The 21,972-nt window shown below is 29.4% G+C and overlaps 1 protein-coding gene across 1 annotated transcript in view; it reads right to left on the reverse strand.

The window, feature by feature from the left end:
- LOC113393759 (protein eiger) overlaps window positions 1-21,972 on the reverse strand; it is a 36,124-nt gene that overhangs the window by 5,177 nt on the left and 8,975 nt on the right. Inside the window, exons 2-4 of the mRNA XM_026630802.2 lie at window positions 5,375-5,587; window positions 2,508-2,643; window positions 2,119-2,251 (exon numbers count right to left, since the gene is read on the reverse strand). Coding sequence (XP_026486587.2) covers window positions 2,119-2,251; window positions 2,508-2,643; window positions 5,375-5,587 — 482 coding nt within the window. The remainder of the gene's footprint in view (window positions 1-2,118; window positions 2,252-2,507; window positions 2,644-5,374; window positions 5,588-21,972) is intronic.

Genomic DNA, 21,972 nt, shown 5'->3' on the forward strand with positions numbered 1-21,972 from the left:
GGTTGCCTAGAAATCATTGCCCACGGCGTGAAATAAAAATTTAATACGTGATAATATTGTTGGTTAATCCAACGTATATCACAAATTAATGAATGAGGTTGTCTTGTAATAGGGAACCCTAAAAACATGTCATACGTGTTCTCATAGTGAAACTCGATAGCCATTGCGGTTGCATTCCTCTACCACAGCGTAATCGCAAACCTTAAACAAGTTTTTACTACGAGATCATTTTTATAAAATGTTTTTTATTTATATACGCAATAGTTTACTAGAGCTATTCCATAGATTATTAAAAGTATTAGACATTTTCAATGTTACCAGCCATTACCGGGAGGACTATGTTTTATTAATAACACGAAAACAAATAGTGTTACGTCTTTATCACCTGACGGTAAATTGTCTATGGCTATAAATATTGTCAGCGTGAGAGAGACCTCATTAAAAAAATAACTATCAGGGGCTTAAAATGTTATGTCCAATATGTTAATAGTTATACTAGCTCACAGATCTCGCAAACTTTTCAACAAAGAAATATAGCATGTTTCTTTGACTTTTGTCTTTGAACGTAAACGAGTGCCAACAAGGCTTCTACTGGACCAATAGCAGGCGTTCTTTTAACGTAACCTTATTGGTGTGATGATATACTGTGTATCTAAATAACAATTCTATATAATGAATCTTAACAACTCTGTTCTGTATAAAAGTTTGTGTAACTAGTATTTCAACTATCTTTGATCACAAATAAAGAGTGAATGTTTGCGACTTACTTTTTGTTGAAACTGACCTAATAAAATTCCTTTTAAGGTTTATGAGGCGTCTTGAAATATTGGCCGTATAGTTTTAACGAGCATTGTACGATAGGTGTTCGTTAAAAATAAAGGTACATGAATTTTGTCTAAATAAAAAAAAACTCATATTTGTATTATGTAAAACATGTTAAATAGGTCCACGTTTTATAGTCTTAAACTCTTGTAACAATTCACAATGATATCCTTTAAAAGTTTTATAATCGCAAAGCTAGTAGTAGTAAATGACAAACAAAATTATGTAGTTGGAACGAAGGGGAGACTTAAAGCCTAGAGGCATTCTTTCCTAGTAAATTTAGGTAAAATAGAAATTCCTGAGGACATTAATAATAAAAACATACACATACACAAAGTACTAGTGATACTATAACAGGATGTTCAATAAGAAATAAAATTCATGAGAAAAAATATTAAATGTCGTAATAAAAATTACGTCGAATATCGTACTATGAATATAGTAGGTATTAAGAAAATAAGGAATCACATGAAACATTTTCATAAAAATGTTCTCAAAGACAATGTTTAAAGATAAGCTTAGTGGAAACCTTTCTATGATGTCTATAAGAAGCGCATCTAACAGCGCGAACATAAAAATAATAGAGAGAAAACAAGAACTATGAATGGTTTATGACATTAAAACGAACCATTTGAACGTAGAATTCATTAAATTAATATTGTGATTAAATTTCAGAATAGCAATATAGATATCATCAAAAGCCTGGACATCAGCTGCTAGTCGTCTAATACGAAATTTAGCATACTCTATTCTTAAGTATCAGTAGTTATAAATAGAAAAACAAACATGAAACAAATAATTTAGAGCATTAAGAGTGCGCATTTTAATATTATTGATTCGATATAAATAAAATTGACGGCAGCCAATTAATATTTAAGATAATTCACCAATACTTATGAGTAATTAGTAATGTAATATTGGAAATAAATGGTATCATAGTTCTTAGAATTTTATATTATTTAGCATATTAATAAAAATATCTTAAGAATAATATATAATTAAGAATAATAATATAATAAGAACTTAGTATAGTCTTCTCTAATATAAATATGGACTCGCAAAGCAAAATATAGGTATGAATGGAAATCTTTAGAGGAGGCCTTTGTCGGAAGACAAGCTGTAGGCGACCAACGACCATGAACCGATATTTTCCATCAAAGTTTAAGTCAAAATGAAAAATGTGTTTTATAATTTATCTGTATAAACAAGAACAGTAATAAAGGCATTATTATTATTATTATTTTATAGAACTTATAAACATATTCTAAAAGACAAGAATATTAAATAATACATTACCGTTCTTCCGTTTTGGAAATAGCTTTTGGTGCCGAGAAGTCAGCAATTTTCTCAGAACTGCTGTCAGGGAAGACACTGCGTTTGTCACGAGTGTTGTGGTTTGCTTCTGTCGTCGGAAATAGCGACGGCAAAGCTGAAAAATTATTGAAAAAGTTAAATATGTTATGAATATAAATAAGAATTTTTATGAATGAATAATTTATATCATAAATAATTAATTCAATGCATTTATCAAAACGATGTATTTAGTTAATGAAAGTGTAAAATAAAAATTAAATTATTTGATAAAACTGTTTATCTTCTAATCAGATTTAAAAATTTTGATCGATCATTCATCTACCTATTAAAAAATAAGCATTATTATTCTATAAAATAGCAAAATATCTTACCACTTTCAGGTATCTCCGGGTTCTCATTCAGTAAACGTTTGATTTCTTTAATGTTGGATGCCTGACCTTGTTTAACCATCGCCACTGAATCCGTGAAGTCCTCGGGCTTTAGACGTACCATATTGGTTGTGCCAATCTGTAATTTTATCAAATCAATAAACAATATTAAACTATGTACAATTGTTTCAGAAGTATCATTGTTTCATAATTAGTCTTTCAGTAAAAACTTTGGACAAAGACTAGGTAAGGGCGTCAGTTTAAATGAGTACCTACATATTCTAACTATTTGTTAACAGTTATAATAAAGTATAATGAGTAAACTATTTTGATTAATATCTGGAGGCTGAAACAAATGGGAACCAAAAATAATTTTAGGCGCCTTTATTAAATGAATATAAGCGTTAGCAAAAGTAAATTCCATACTTCTAATATTTTTTTCTTGTGATAGTTTCACCTAGAACGCTAGCAAATCCTGGAATAAGAAACAGTTTAAAATATTGTTCCGTGTTGTTTCTATATTTTAAATTTAGCGCTATGATTTTCACTTTTAACGATTTTCTATCAAAGGACGAGTCTAACGTGTCATATGATATATTAACGTAAACTTTTATATATGCTGAACATATATTTGAAACGCGCGAATATAAACTCAAATTGAAGGTGTCATAAATACTGTATATAGCTTACCGAAATACCGCATGTATCATATGAATGACTACAAAATATGTTGAAGACGACATCAAAATCCAAATTTTTCTTACTAATATTATACAGAATGAGCAGCATATCAATTCTTGTGAAAAAAATAATGTTCGAAGCGAACCTAACCAATAAAATTTCATATTAAATTCTCCCACTCAGTACCGTTATTTGTCTTCTTAAGTATTTAATACGGTCAATTAAAATTTTAATTAGTAGCTTAAATTAATTATTGCCCCCTTTTAGGAGCGCATTTTGCTTATTTCTAATGATTCCTTATTCTTTGATTTATCTGTGAACATTTTTTGCACGTGAACATCATTCGACAATAACAGGCACTATTATTATTATTCATTTGATTGCGGTAAAAACAGTTTTGTGATTAAATAAATATTACTTGTCAATTATGATATTATGTTGAGCTCCAGATAGTTTTGTTATTTTATTATATAAAGGAAGAGCGATGCAATGAGTTCTTTATATGTGAAAAGTATTGCTCTTTGCTTTAATTGTGCCGTTTCATATTTTTAAGCATCTAAATTAATATTAATAGCAGCATAAATCTAACAATATTTTTTGTAAAATTTGTATAAAATGTTTACAAAATGAATATGACATGTCGTTGAAAAATCTACATTATACATTTTTTTAAACTTTCTTTATCAATATTTAAAACTTATTGAATTGCATTACAATGTATCATTGTCTGATGTATCCTTCCTGTAATTAAATCCCTCAATTACTTTTGCATTTATAATGCACAGAATGTACAGAATAATACGCGTATGTATCAAAGATATTATAATCAATAATATATTTGATAAAAAATAATAATATAGTTACTACTCAATTACAAATTTGTTTCTTGTCTTTCGCTTTATATTTAATTTAACTTGTAAAATAACTATTAAATCTATAATTTATTTTTTGCCAACGAATAGTATTCACTTCAACTCGTAGTTTAATAAAACGTTTAGGCGTGCTATTGCTGGTAATTGTAGTTCTTATCTAGTTAAGCGAAAATCAATAACACAATCGCGCCGCGCTCCCTTGGTAATCGACTCAATTCCGACTTTCAGACTAAACCTATTTGACATCTATACTTATAGGGTTATATTTCGCGTTTAACGATACTCAAACTGCAAACTTTTTGAGGCTGCTTCTATCATTTGCCTCTTACGAAAACATTAATCTATTCGGCTTTTAGATAATAATTAAAGTTGATATAAATATCTACTGTTTGACGTCTCTGAACGATGTCTGAATGATGTTCATGAACGTTTGAGACAGAGGGATATTTATATCAAAATTAATTTTACCTGACAGTTAATTGACAACTCAATATGTACTCATGATTATCACATATAAAATGGACACAACTTGTTAATTGGGAAGGAAATGGCAACCAGACAATATAGAAAAATATAAATTAATTTCAACTCGAACTTTACCATCCTTCAATATTTCATTCGGTAAAGTATCAGATTGCAAGTATTTATTTTGGAAAAAATTAACAAACTGTTGAAAGGCGAATATCCTCATTAAATAAGAAAAAATACTGCGAAGCGGTTTGCTGTCAGTTTTCAGAACGTGTATCTTGATGATTTGGGTCAATACAACTTTGTTGTTGCCGGATCAGAATTAAATTATTTCTTTAGAATCCAGTTGAGAGAAAATGTTTCACGAGCTGAGTATACACAACCTACATTTCGATTATTTTAATCCAGTTTTAAATACAAATTTACATTGGAACAAATTGTATATTGTTGAAAACGTCTTACGGTAAGCGTAAAATAATTCTAATCCAATTTATCTTCTGAGCAAGGAAAATTATATATATTTCCAAATTCAAAATTGTTCAAATTTTCATTTGATATAAAATAATAAATAAATAATAAAAAAAAATTTAATGTCTGCCAATTTATTTGATTACTTTTTCTTGGACATTTAAATGCCTCCATGACCAACTCCGTCCGTTTAGGATAAATGTATTTATATAGTGTAAAAGTAATCTCTGCGTCCTCACTGTCATAGTTTGATGGAAGAACAACCCGAGAGAACTCAAAAGAATTTGGGATAATTGACGAAGCAGAACAAAGTCTTGGCTGCCATTACCAAACCAAATTACCTAAAAGAGCCAATATGTGATTTGTTTTAAATTCACTCACTTTTTCCCTCCGCCGATCATAATCTGGATACCAGTCACCACTCTCCGCGTCTTCATCATCATCGTATATATCCTCATCATCAGCAAGCTGGGTATCATCTTCTAAAACTGTTAAGCCGTGTAATTTTTCGAGAGACTCAAAGCTCTGTTTATCCTTGTTTGCGTCTTTAGAGCTCTCAACGAGATTGCTGTCTTGGTCATCGTCAGCATAAATCTGTGGAAAAAGTGAAACAAAATTAAAAAAAAATATATATCTAATTTATATTAAATGATAAAATTTATAAAGTCAGACGGAAATGGTGTACATTTACGATACGGATACAGATGCAGGAAATGTGTTTCCAAACTAACTACCCGGTAATCGATTACAGAAATTCAGGCGTATTATGTAATATATAGCTTATATAAAAAGCATAATAAACCCTCTCGGATGAAATATTGCGAGACGCAATCAATGTCATGTCGCTCATTAACGAACTTATTTTTAGGTAACCTTTAGCATGTTACCCATAGTAACGTTACTTTCACCTTGGCGTCATTTTCCTTTGATGGATTACTGGGAACGCTTCATGAATGTATACAGCGTCTTTTATCAATCGAAAAAATATATTTTCAAAAAATCTTATTGTATTGTATTATCCGGTTCTCGGTGAACATCATTTTATTGTGAAAATAAACACAGACTATATTATATCATCATTTCAATCATTATTTTCATATATTTTTATTACTTTCAAAGATATATAATAGTTATTATAAGCGTCTTGTATTTGATTTGTAATATGTATAATTTAACATATCAGCATTTTTTTTGGTTATTTTTTGGTTAACATACTTATTTCGAGTCTTCTACACTTTTCATAATATTATAAACATTATCAAATTCCATATACATATATATTTATATTCCTGTTGAATATCAATAGCAATATGCTCTAGTCGTGATAACGAACAGTTGTATGTATGTTGATGATAAAACTAAACGTCACATCTGTGAAAAGTATATGATCTAAACATATTTTTTTTTCTTGTTACTCAACCATGCTCCAACAATTAAAATTAAATTGTTATCTACTACGTTATGGTACAATATGTATGTTTTTTAATTGTCTTTGGTTGCCTAAATCCTGATTCACGCTTTTCGATGTGACCTGGCAGCCGGCTTCTTACTAAAATTCATATACAAATTGAGGATGAACATAAAAGTTTGAAGTATTTTGTTTATAGTTATTAAACGAAACCCGACGCATTAAACGCTTGGTTTCAAAAATAAAATAATCGTTTCATTTGATCGCTATTACAACCAAGGACGGGATTTAATGTGTTCGTAGCGTGTTTTATTGATTTTATGATTGAATAGAACATTTATAACAAACAGCTGTATTATTTAACGATTGATTACTTATAAAACAATCTCATTTAATCGCCTAAAATAAAACGTTTTATATACATGTTTATTGTGACTATTTCTACGAATCGTTTTGGATGATATTTTGATTTTGTTTAATTGAATAATAATAAGTAATCAGAAAATATTTCTTATTAGCATATTATTAAATTTATTTTTCTCAGAAATCCTTAGGATAGTTATATTTTATATATAGGTATAATAATAAGGAAAATATCAAAATTGGTAATGAAAACTTCCAAACTTATAAAACAAGAATTAGTAAGAAACCAAGAATATGAATTTATACTAATATATCCGTAAGTGTTTACAATATTATTATCTTAATATCCTATATTTATCCGGATCAATTCGGCGTCATTATAAAAGATATCAAACAATAATAGTCAAACATTGAATACGCTGGGAATTGAGAATTATACATTGATCTATTTTCCAATTTTGTTTATATCTGTATCATATAACTTCTCAAATAATTTAACTATCATACATTTTAAGATAATTTTATCAATACACTTAAAATACGATAAAATTTTATTCAGTATTAAGACGTTTTTACGGCTTATTAGATCGTATTCAGTAAAACAGTACGTTAGCTTTAAGCACTTGGATTGATTTTCAAATAAAAGTAATAGACTTCGCCGAAATATCCATATGATCGAACTCATTATGATATTGACTGTCTGGTCCATCGAACACATTACAATCATAATCAACATCATTAAAATCGTAAGCAAACACTGGTGTGCTTGTTAAAAATAAGTGCTTTAATTATATTACTAGTAAATACAGCAAAACTATCTTTCTTTATCAAACAGCAATCCTTTGTATTATAGTGTTCTGGTTTGAATGGTTAGTGAGCCAGTGTATCGACAGGCAACAAGGGATATAATAACTTAGTTCCCAGTGTTGGTAGCGCATTGGAGATACAAGGAAAAATTCTCAAGGCACCAATGTCTGTGGGCTTACTATCAGGTGGCCCATTAGCCTGTCGGTCTACATATTACAAAAAAATATATTTTTTCGTATTATTTATATATATTTTCATATTATAAATAAGGCGCAGGACAAAAGGATGACTCCTCACAAAACACCCGAGGTACTGTCTTCCTAACATCAGGCTCTTGATGGATATTAAACAAAAAATCAACGATATATTTATTAACAATATATTAATTTATTTTTATTTAGACTTGCGAGTATAACATTGTTAAACTAAACGCTTACAAAAGGTCAAATAAACACCTAATTAATATAATATACAAAATGTAGACTTACTACTGTATCTATAATGTTTGTATGGTCTGGCTGTAGTTTGGTTAGTTGTAAACATACCGTAAGAGTTTTCCTAACTTTATGTACCTTTATTAAAATGACGTAGGTCTGACTTTGAGTTGAATACGTAAACGTAAACGATAAATGTCAAAACAATTATAAAATATAAATTAAAACATAAATTTTACTAATTTAAAATATGTGTTTGTAATTTAGTCACGGTTCGGGATAAGAGAATTAGTGGCGTTTAAATTTATGCCCGCAATCAATTGGAGCGCTCAAATTGGTTTTGACGGGCCGCGTGCCGCTGCGGATCCTATTAAAGCTTTGGCGCAATAATCTTGTCCTTGCTATATTTCATTGATAATATAATTAAACTATATTAATATCATCTACATCATAAATTAAATATTGCATAGTATCCATACCATGTCATTAAATATTGACACTGTTACTTAAAATATTTACGTAAGGTAAAAAACAAAACGTGGAAAACTTTTTTTCATCAAAATGTGTGTCAATAATGTTTATTTACGCCATTAAATTATCAGACGCGTCTCTCGACTGAGCCTGGTATATTTATCGTTGTAGTTCATCCGTTTCAATTTTTAAGTCCATGATCATGATCTATCTTTGCATTAAGAATTTTCGTGTCAGTAATGGACTATTGAACACATCCACTTTTGAAAGCTAACAGCCAAGTATTGAACCCGAAATATAATTTATTAAAAATTAGTAAGTATTCTATTTTGATGTTTAATTTGTAGATCACAATTATTAAATATTTATAGGCGAGAATGGGTTTCAATTGCAATGTAGCATGTGGTAATAAAATAGCGCCATCTGCTATAAACGTGGCTAGAGTTATTGAAATGGCTAGAATGAATGTATTTAACTCCTCAATAGAAATACTATGGCTCCCGTTGCTTCATCTCAATGCAACCAGAGCGTGAATTTTCCCGACTGGAATCACGTCAGCAGCTAATAAGAACGGACGTTAGTCCTTTGTTTTTAAGATCATTGAACTAGATATATCAAAACAATTCTTTAATACGTATACACATTTCACAAAGCGTGAAATAATTTCTCATATGTATTTTTAAATCTCTAAAACTTAGGTGTCGCGTTCTAGATCGCAAAAATAAAATGACTTTTAGGAATAATAAAGACTAACGGTAATGGAACGGATAAATGGATCAAATTTCATTTCCTCGTCGCCTGACCTGCTAGCGCAAAATGGCGGACAGCAACGCATCTATCCAATTGCAAATGCAGTTCTTTTAAATGGCAAGTAAATTGAGAAATTGTTCTCGCATCTCTCGTTGATTTAACTATTTGAGATATCCACAATTGTGATTACGAAATCTAAAACATAGGGCGCAATATATATTTTGCATATATTTGTAGTTTGTCTTTAGATAATATAATAATTATCATCTTTACTGATTTGACTGCTAATAATAAATATCGAACGTAAAAATAATATTCTATATTTAATTTGAAAACTCTTATATACTTTAACAAAGCTTTTCGGAAATAGATACGAATGTAACAATTTCATCCCCGAATGTGACCTTGGACTCTCTCGCCCACATCTGTGACGCATGCTCACTGAAATACTATACCTAGGTATCCTATACAGTCCTATAGGCATTATACAGATATGTTCAATAGAATACTTCGCAGCTCACAAATTCCACGATCGCCTACGGTCGAAATATTTGAAATGGATGCGCGTGGCACCTCTATTAGAAGACGCGTATATAAGTCTCTATAGTGCTATATATTTTACTCATTTCTAATTAAGCATATTTGTAGATTTATTCATAGTAAATCCTTTTAGATTTATAAAATAATTGTAATTTATATGTGGGCGTTGACAAAGTAGCTTTTCCGGCCGAAAGTTAAAAAAAATTGCAAGGATGTTTTCTTCAAATTACAATTTCACAAAAAAAACTCCATAATCCACTTTTATATTTAAAAAAGGAATTGTTTTAAAAATTTTTTTTTCTAATTATTTATAATTTTTTATGTAAACTGTGCCAACGTAAATATAATAAATCAAGACCTACATTTTTGATTGCTTGTAGATTGAAATACTATTAACTAAATAATACTTATACTTTAATAAAATATAATGTTAAATTATTATTAAGTAAGTAAAACAGCTAAGACTTTCATTTACAATATAAAATGATAAAACTTTAAAACGTAATCATAATAGTTAGATAACAAACGGATAAAATGTTATTAATGAACTATTTACCTCGCTAGGTTATTTTTTTATTACCGCGGTGTGTCTAACTGGGCCAGAGCCAAATCGATACGGATTTTATTAAAATCATTCGCAACGAAAAGTGGCAATTTGCCAGTAAACCGTTTCATTCACCTTCATAATATGATATCAACTATTATTTCTGTAATAAACTAATTATTATATACTATTCTAAACTATATTTGCTGTCGAAAAAATTTAACCTAGTAGAAATATTGCTTCTAAATAATATCATATTTTTGCCTCTACACGTGACATTTCACGCCCAAAGAATCGGAATTGCGATTCAACGAGGAAATGCTCCTAGCATTCTTGCCACCACTCCAGGTAGTCATTATTTGTCAGTTATTTTTAATTTCGATTTGCAAAAATTTTCATCTTTTCAATTTAAATAAATGTTAAAATACTTACGTAGATAAAGTATTTCCAAAATACTTAATAATACAAAAAACTGGATTGTTTAAATAGAATAAAATTCAAATTTTATTATTTTAAATCAAATAAAACCATAGCTAGTCAAAAATAAAACATTAACAAAATATCAATAGGTAAAAACTAAATAAAGATAGTTGGAAAACTTATTACATACTACCTTACTATATGTACATACATATATACCACACTGGGCTCGTAGCCTAAAAAATTGCTTGGTTCTAATTGGATTACAAAAAATCTATTTGTCTTATCCGTAGGCGTAGCTCACGAAAGTAGCTCTTGAAAAATTCTTGATAGTAAAAATATTTATTTAAATGAGTCACACTCATAAACATACGAATGAACTCACACAATTTAAAATTCTATCTAATCTAAGTAACAAATCGTTCAAAGGTTATTTAGGTATATATATTTTATCAATTACGTCGAGGGGTCTTATTCTTTGAGTTGATAATGTCGAATTTGGGGTGTCAAGGTTTATCATGTTTTATAATTTGCTTTTTTATTACGTTAATAATAATTTAGCGTAAATACTTTGCTTAATTTCCAGTACGCATTTAACTTTGATAGACGATAACTTAAGCTAGATTTCATTTTAGAAACTTAATTTTTATAGTAGTTGTGAAGGAATAAAATTGGCATGAGTGCCAAGTCAAAGTTTAAGCTTTTACACAATACCTAACCTCAAATTGCCATTATTAAAGTATGAAAGTTATGTAAGAACGTCTGCTCTCAGAACACGTCGCGCTGTTGAGTCGCAAATATGCATCTTTTATCGACTTTTAGCTCTCAGACTCTGCTCTATGAATAATAATTAACTTTTAAGAAGAAGCATTAAAACAAGGTTCATGACTTGAAATTCAAATTCACCTTCGTCAGCTTGAAAGTGGAAATACAAATATGTGATTTTTTTTCTCAAATAGCTTTAAAGTAATTTTATCTAAACAAATAAAACATATATTTTTCCAGTATATACTTGTTATTTACATTCCATATTTGAAAGCAGCCTGTTCCTATTATAAATAAACACAAATCGTTGTAATTTAAAATTCAATAAATTTAAAATTAAAATATGGATTGAGAGTTTTCAGGCAAGTGATTATACGCTTTGACGTCGCCGAAGGTTTTCACTTAGATCAAAATTAAACAGATTTATTAAACCTTTGTATTCTTTGAAATATATCGTATTTAATGACTATTGATATCATATATAGGTACAAATATAATTAAATAGTCTTTCACAAGTTTTACTTTTAAAACGATGTTTTAAAAGTAAAAAAAAATCGTGAACACATTTATAAGCCAACCTAACTGAATTAGAAATAAAATTTGATGAATGATAAATAATGGAAGATGAATAAATTAAGATAGAGAACGATGTTTATTTAATCAATTGAAGAAAAATTTACAAAAATGGTCATACATTTCCCATAATGAAGACATGCTATAATTCTGATCTGATCATTATTTCATTCAAATTAGACAATCATTACGCCAGTAAAAAATAAATGATACTATTTTGAATATATTTAATCGTAAAAAAGTAGTAATATTGTCTATGTCTTACTCTCACTGTCTTTAATTAGTTCTATCATATTTGACAATACACCAGAAAGCTTTGTATGAGCATGGTCTATGCTTATTAACTCTGCTATAGTAATTTTTTTTTTAATGTTATATTTGGCAAACGAGCAGGAGGCTCACCTGATGGAAAGTGACTACCACCGCCCATGGACAAATTAATAATAATTACGTATAAAGTGAATAAATGTTATAAAAAAAGAAAAACATAATATCGAAAATAATTCAATAAATTTGACTAAGCTGTCGTAAACAAATTATTGCCACAATTGGTGCCTTTGTTATTGATACCAATTATGAGTCAATTCGTGAGCAAGTATTTATCAATTCAAGCTACAGAGTTGCCTCTGATGCGTTTCCTGAAACTGTGACGTCCTTAATGTGCTCATTAAACCGCAAATGTATGAAATCTACAACAAAGGAGGTTACTGAAGCCGATGAGCAAATGCTTCTGCACGCTCGTGTACAGGATATCTAACGATACTGCCTTCATTGCCAGCCACATGAGGTACCCCAGTCAGGTAGAGGTCAAATGGATCTTCGATCTTACGTCCTTGAAACTTCTCCGCCATCCTTAGCACTATTTTTAAAATATAAATTGAAATGTATTTGAAGCTTTTAACTTTACTGCCAATCGCAAGGCGTGAATGCTCTGCTCACCCAGCACTTCTCAAGAGATTATCGAAATTGCGGGGAGTCCAATAATACAGAGCGAATAGAATGACATGACAAATAATTATGAATACTCCGTTGAAAATCGTACAATATAATATTCAACTAGCGACCAGATCCGGCTTCGCACGAGTAGAGTAAGGATTTACATAAAATGTTGATATCATAATTTTCCGACAAATTCAACAATCATCATAATATTTCAATTAATTTACACAGAATCTTAATAATTATATCCCTAAACCTCTCCGTCCATTAGTGGAAACCCTTAAAAAAAATCGTTGGATAGTTTTTGAGTTTATAACGAACAGACCCGGCGGGTGGCCTTAATTTTATTATAGGTGGGGATAAGCATGCTGTGTATTAATTAAAAGTAAGCCTATCACATTGTTTTTAACGAGTAGTGTTACTTTCCCTTATGATATCTTACTTACTGACTCATATTTATGAAACTGTCATTCTTAAATAAAGTTGTGTAGTACGAAGGAACTGTTACGTATAATTTTAGACTTCAAATACTCATACTCGATTATAATTATTTAATATGATTATCTGAACTAATAATTTTGATTTTCTATCATTTTAAGGTTACCTTAATATATATATAAAAATATACAATGTACTTTCAATATGAGCCATCATTTACGCCAAAAATAACATGTTAAATTCATAGCCAAAACACGCATACTTACAGTAAGTCTAATATTACCAAAATAATAAAAATAAAAATATTTTAAGTTATTCTGAAATATAAAAGTATTTTTAACAAATGGATAAAAGCTATATGATATACACATTTTTTCAACGGCAATTTCTAAATGGAAGATCAGCAGCTGTCGAATGAATTTTGGGGCAAATATTTACCAGTCGACGGGCTCGTAAAAGGTTTTCGTATAATATTTTGAATATATTTTTCAATACTTTGCACATACTGTTTTAGCGTGTAAATATTACCTATTGGTTTCAAAAATGTAGTCAAACAGCCCAACTCATTTTGATCCATATTTTTCCGGACTAACTACAGGACAGTCCACTAACGTAACGACTAACCACACTACTATCATATCTAAGTTTAAATTTCCTTTTAATTTAATTAAATTGACAATACTGTAGCACGAACTGTCATGAACCACGAACCTCAATTTAATTAGCGATAATACATTGTATACCTTATTTTGTAAATTAAACAGCCTGTTAGAAATCGTAAATGATCTACATATAAGTAAAAATGGTTAATTTTACTTTTATCGGCGTTTTAGAAACTGGAGGCATAATTATTAACTTATTTTATTGAGTTTGTTTAAAATTATTTTTTAATATAGTGTTTTATAACACGTTAGGGTGATCTAGGGCAACTATATATATGTATATAGATATATCTTCAATACACGAAAACCAAAAGCAAACGTCTCTGAATTTTCTATAGTGTAACCCGATCACATTTTAACGGCTCTAAGTATTTAATTAAGAGATGAGTACTCTATATCCATAATACCACACGAACAAAGTGTTTACGTAAATTATATTATAATTAAATATATACTCAGTAGAGCTTTAACTGGTTATTAAATGTGCCCGTGCATGATGCTCTTTGCGGTGTGTTATGACGCAAGCGACGTGAGGACGCAAAATCGTATTAACCCACATATTCGACTGAAATAGAACCGCCTGCGAAATATTTCCCTTCGAAAATTCGTGTTTGGCATCCGTGTCGACCGCTATGCAATTTGCAAGGAATCTATTTTTGGTAATGAAGCAGATAACGTAAACACCTCTATAAGGCAACACGAACACTAACTCGTTTTTGATTATTGAAATAGACGTTTTGTTATTATAATTTTATGTATGTTTTATGATTTGAAATTATTTTTCTTAATATTTTAAAGGGTAAAAGTTATATTTAAAGTAATATATGAAATATATTATATAGCTCAGATGGTCCAGTGATTAGAACATGTGAATTTTAACTTAGGAAAAAACTCCGAAGCACCACGCTAAACAATACTGAGTATTATTGTGTTTCAGTTTGATGGATGAGTTACCATGTGTAACTACAGGCACAAGGGATATGATATCTTTGTTGCCAAAGTTACTGGTTAGTTGATTAGCGCATTGGTAGCGCCATTGTCTATGGGCGGGAACTACTGACTATCAGGTATATTTACCCGTCCACCCACCTATTACATTAATAACAAAACCACCGGTATTTCATTATCGTGGCTTCAAAACTTCTAAAAGAGGGGAGAAAGGCATTTTCCTGCAGCGTGAAATTTACAGGCTGTTAATTCACTTTACGTTAACCTTACGGAGTATATTATAAAACGTATTTAATAATATAGTTTTAATATTTAATTATATATAATTACCGCTAACTAAAAATAAAACCGTAAGTAAGGACATTCGATAAAAAAAAACTCATTAATAATATCCAATCATTCAGTAATTTATGGCTATCCATCACTTAAAGATTAATTGATTGATTAATAATAGTCTACGCAGTACAGTGTAGAGGATGTTACTATAGTTTATAAAAGCAGTAGTATACTTGTTGCTTGTGATATCAAAAGGTAAATTTAAACGATATCGTAAGAAACTCGAAGTCATGTCATCAAAAAGGAGTGAAGTTTTCATTGATATTAATGCAGGTTATAAAGATTTAATTGTATATATAGGAGACATATTTAATTTGATTAATGGAAAAGAGTAGCTACTGGCGGAGATTATCTCGGTAGAATAAACATTCCGTTGATACTTTCTTTACATTTAATCTTGCTAATTGACGATTGAAAAGTTCTTATAAAACTTCTCGAATAAAGTTTATTATTACATGTTTTAAAATTATGTTAAATTAATTTTATTCTCACCGAAATTGAGACAAGGGAAACTAGAAGCAACGTTGTATTTTATTGCAAGTATTGGTGGTTTTGCCTTTGAGGGTGAAACCCAGATATAGTCGTAGTACTTTACTAAATTCATCATTTAATGACTATTTTTATAAAATGAATGCCAAAAACGGATGTTTAAATTTATAAAGCGTTTACAGTTTTAAGATGACTGCATCACCTTGAAGTACAAGTTATATTTTATAGGGGAAATCCGGTACTTAATTTTTTACCTAACTAAGCATAAAATCTTTTATTGACAAATTCATTTAAAACTAGGTCATCAAAGAGAATTTTTTTATTTTTATTATAAGTCTTGTTCTTAAAAATGTATTTAATTTAAAGTGCAGCAATAATAATCATTTAGAATGTATTTTTTTCTATTAAAACCAACTGGAATGTTTCCGTAAGTAATCTTAAGAAAAAACTTAAAATTTATATACTTATTTTGTCACCATTTCAATGTATTATATATCAATATATATTACAATAAATATTTCTTCATACACTGTATTCAGATCCTGACTGTCCGTCAGTGTCAAATGCAAAACTGTCTGGAAAAATAAGAAAAAACTATCACCGCGTTTAAAATAAAACGACGAATATAATATATGCAATTAATAAAATACATGCCAAAGCTTAAAGTGTACAATATACAATTGGGTATTGCCAATAATAATACGTTGTAATATTATTTGAAAACACAGATAGCCTAAAGAAACAAGATAGAGATCTTTATAATAAATAACGAAAAACATTTACATAGATAACGTAACCCGACTAGACGTAACGTAGGCGACCCGACCTAACTGGCACTGTAACACAATATACCACTCAAACAATACCATCACGTGTCTATATTGCGTGTTTATTCAGGAGCAAGCGTCAAGACGATAAGGCTTTTAAGCTTAAACATGATCCTTCAAATGCCAACCATGCTCTTCAGCAGTATTTATGAAAAAAAAACAACTAATGTATTTTTAAAAGAAGACGACGTTATTTAAATTTATGTAGCTCTCGATGTATGAACGTCACATAGCTACATTTTAAAACTTTTTAATTATTGAAGTTGTCACAAAACTGTTTTTAAAGTACGTGCGTATTGAAATAACGATTAAAACGGCATAACAATCTAAAAATAAGAAAAAAACACATAGCGACTTTTGCAGGCGCAACGACGATATTCTTTTGCTATTTCATCAATATTTAGAATAATCTTTGTTCTAGGTCAATGAGAGCTCGTGTATGTATCTTAACTGTGGGTCACGGGATCATATACAAATATCTAAATTAATCTATCAAGTGCTTTTATATTTAGAAATCATCTAATGATTGGCTGTGTATAATACTTTTTGAAACTTATTATGTATATCGACGAACTCGTAATAATGTAGCGTGACGGAATAAACACGCTTATTTATTTAAAAAAAAAGGATCATATGACTAAATAATTTAAAGCATGTTGAAGAAATACATTTACGGAACCAAATTTGATAAGCCATTTCTTTTACTGTAACGATCATGTCAATCATAAATCATTGGGCATTAAGGCACTCAACGAGGGTTATAATATCTTTATTTATAAAGGCCCACACATCTGTACCGCTAAGCGTCTGTTTATTATATTACTCGTAGCTATCTTGATCAGTTACACAGGTAAGACGGGAGCTTTACAGTATTATCACTGAAGTCGACTTTGTTTTGCTATTCTTTCAGATTTATTCGATACAACTACATTTTTTATCAACGCTGGTATCGCTTAAATGTATGATTTATACAGCTGTATATTAAGTTTAGAAATTTTATATTTATAGAAAGTAAGTATATAGAGAGAAATTAAAATTTATTCGAAGTAAATACCTAATTGAAAAGAAGTAAGAGTAAATAAATAGTTAATAGCGCAAACATTTTCTTAATTTTAATAAAAATATAATAGAATAGAACCCATGATTTCAATTACTAATTGGGCCAATGACGAAAAGTACTCAGTACAAATAATCATAAAAAAAATTTAACGTCGCTGTTCAATTCACTAATACAAATATTCCACTTTTTTATAAATAATATGAATGAAATCCAGGATAATATGTTTTAAGTAATACGTAACACCATAATATGTCTCAGTAAAGGGTTAATACACTTCTACGTATTTTCTTCTAATTCAAGGCTATACAAAAACAAATAATACTTTGAAATCTGTTAATCGTTGGATTTTCAAATAATAAGCTACAATAATATATAATTCATTCGATAAATTCCGTCATAGTTTCTTAAAGACGATTCAAGATAGGAACACATGTTATCTAGAAGCAATTGATCTAACGGGTCTGATTATTTAATGAGAATAGTACATTCATTTGTTAATTAATTCTATGAACTCAGATCTCTATATTTAGAACAAATAAATTGATATACAATCGGCGTAGTTACTATAGATACCAGTAGAGTTTTGTGCAGGATCGTTCGTTTAAGAATTAAGCCATTCCTTTCACCGTGTCTTGTGTTTCGTTTGGCAGTAAATTATATCAATAAAGTAGTATTTTTGAGATTCTATATGAAATTTTAAAAACGGGCAAAGTATGTTTTGTCTTCATTGTGTCTTCATTCTAACGATCAAAATCTTCTTCGACACGTGGATATTAATTTTATTACATTTAATAGATATTTATTTATTCTTTTTTATTTCACTACACAAACTTATTATATACATATTCCTTTCAGCCACCCTCTTGGCTGAAAGAAATATACTAAAAAGGTAAAATTTCCTCGGTAACAAAAATTATGTTCATGTTAAATATTCTTAAGAGCATTATTGGTACATAATGGCCGTATTTATCGAGACACAAATCTGCCTCCGCAATATAAAAAAAATGACCTGTATTCATACAATATAAAGGATTCTTATTCACTTGAAAAGTAAAAACTGAAGTAATTGTAATTAACTGGAGCCTACTTTTTGGAGCCATTTTAAATTGTACTACAGCAGAAAGCCCCTAATATAATGCAACAATGCACTACAACAATTATTTCTTATGTCGAATTATGAATAGGTAACAATTTATAATAATATTTGAAATGACCAGTAAGTAGACGATTAATTTATGATGTGTATGAAATATTAATATTAATATTTGACGTGCAAATAGCATACTAATTATTCTGAACGGACGTGACTATATGTATAAATAGTTCTACCTGTTGCCGGGTCTTATTTCTTCCCTGAGGAAGTTTATTTTTAAATAATGGTGGCAATTTAATTCTAAGAAAAGGGACATTTATAAACATTAACATTTTGAATGTATTTCAGAGTATTTATTTAACCTAATAAGTTAGAATAGTCCGGATATTAGTTTGACAGTAAATGACTTCTTATATAATATGATGTCTTAATATTTTGTAACTGACGTTAGCAGTTTAAAAAAAAAGTACTTTTAATATGACATTAAAATGTACTCAATATGGCTATTACTGATTTCAAAAGGAAATGTGGGAGGAGAGTAGATGGGTGTCTAACGTGGGAGGGCGAGATCGATATAACCAGGGAAACTCGGGCACCATTCATCACTTCAAAGCACTAAGAACTTGTACAACTTAAATCACTTTATATATGATATATACATACGTTTACAATTTTCTTCTAGCATATGGAGTTGGAACTCTTTTTAATTAATAATTATTTTTAATTGTTACCGCTTTCTGTTTTTTAGTGATCCTCAGTGACAAAATTACTTCATCCTTATGTGAATCTAATTGCTATAGATTGAGTAAACAATAAAATAATTAGTGTAATTTGTTTTAGTACTGTTACTAATTAATAATTGTTTAGATTACTTCGTGAATATAATTTTACGTAAAATTACATATGAGGAAGTACATAATAACGAACATACATAGAAACGAAACAATGTAAATTAATTTTGAATTAACTTTAAACAAAATCAGTAAAACGTAATAAATATTTATCTTAAAAAATTGATGCTTCGTAAAAGCTTAACACTTCCTGTGTGAATCCAGCATTTTGATGGTAATAAAACAAAGATGGCGGATAGTCTGTCTGTGCCGGCCTTCGAGCGTCAAGAGATCTTATCAACGGACGCTTACGTGCAACTATGTCGTATTTAACAAGAATCTGCCGACGATAAAGATTTTCATTTATAATATTTAAATAATAATATAAAATATCTGTTTACTCCTTCTGAAATATCTTCGAATATCTAAATAGGTAATTGTTTATTCAGTAGTTAAATTATTTAGAATTAAGTTTATGTTGCTTTGAGTATAGTTATAATAATTATATAATTAGTAAATATCATATTTTCAAGAAATGACTAAAATATTCCTACGTGAGCGTACGGATACGAGCGTCAAAAGATCCAAGCATTTGTCAATTTATAATTGTGATAAATATGTTTTTACAATCTCAATCAACAAGTAAAATTACCTTTTAACAATATAAGTGTAGTAATTAAGTTACTTAATAAGGATGTATAACTTCTTCATTTGCAGCTTGAAATCTTATTTATATTTTTATGTACTTAACATACGAATAGTTTCTGATTCATAAGCATCATGATCCAATGTCACATTCATCAGAAACTTAGTATTTATATAAACGTATACAATTGAAGTTTTATTAAAGACTAGTTGTCGCCCGCGGCTTCGCTCGCGTTTTAGGGGTCGATTGTCATGTGTTTGGCAAAAAAAGTAGCCTATGTCCTTTATTGGAGTTCAAGTTTACTTCATACCAAATTTTGTCAAATTCGGTTCATTGGTTTGGCAGTGAAAGAGCGACAGACAGACAGATAGACAGACAGAGTTACTTTAACTCTGTCTATCTATCATTTTATAATGTTAGTATAATTTTTAATTTATTATTTCAATATCAACATAAATAAGTTGTTTTTTGTTAAAAAATAAAGTATTAAATTTGTAATTGTTGAACTATCACAGCAAATAAAGCTAACGATTTTAAGAATATTTATGCGCTGCTTGGACCGTATTTGATAACAAATATATACATTTACGCCAATTTAAATATATTAGTTACAGCGTGATTCATTGATCCAAAGCTAACAATGGTTTCGTAGGCATTATGTGGGCGTTAGTTTAATATTAGTCATGCGGGCGGCCAGTGGTCACTTTAATTAGATTTATGTGGGTAATCCTCTCTGCTAACTCGATTGTCGGCCTGTACTGGACCAACAATACCTCCTGTGATCGCAATCATAGGTCATGAACTCTTTAATTCGGTGTTACCAGTATTTCTTGCAATGACATAATTTGTGTTAACGTCTCATGGCGTCACAAAACATCTGTCACGTTAGTTATATGATAATTCATTGAGTAATATTATTAAATACATCCGCTTTAGGCATTTTAAAATTTAGAATACACTATTTTAGGTCCCGACACTGCCAAGAAGCAGTTTATTACGTCGAAAGATTATTTTTAGATACAAAGGCATGTGCGAGCTTATTTGGGCACAACAATATAATCAACAGTAGTGTAGGTAAAATCGAATATGGTATTTGCACATACATGTTATATATTTCATAATATAAAAAGAATAATAAAAATAAATTTATTTTTGTTTTTTTTTATAACGGCACTGATTCTAAAAATAAAAATATTGACTAGAAATACGCCAAATTATAATTCCGAAGATCGATGTCTTATGAATATATATATATATATATATATATATATTACAAATTTTTGCTCTAAATATTTTATTACAAATAATGATTTTATAAGTTTTTTCAACACTATACTGTATTCATGTTCATTATTCATGTATATATCACCGTAAGATTACAAAAATCATTAGATTACAATCTGAAGAGACAGATTGTAATCTGTCGAAATATTGTGAATTGTGAAATATGATTGCAATTTAACGCATTATTTTGCGCTATATTGTAATATGTCGAAGTCAAACTGTTAGATTACAATCTGTCCCCTGATTGGCCGATCTTATTGTAAGAGCGATCAATACGTCACCGTTATTGTTCGGTAGCTTACAATCTATCGAAGTAAATTTCAGTTAAATTATAAAAACTCTAACCTAACCT

This window comes from Vanessa tameamea, chromosome 2 (genome assembly GCF_037043105.1).
Source record: "Vanessa tameamea isolate UH-Manoa-2023 chromosome 2, ilVanTame1 primary haplotype, whole genome shotgun sequence".
Classification (NCBI taxonomy): domain Eukaryota; kingdom Metazoa; phylum Arthropoda; class Insecta; order Lepidoptera; family Nymphalidae; genus Vanessa; species Vanessa tameamea.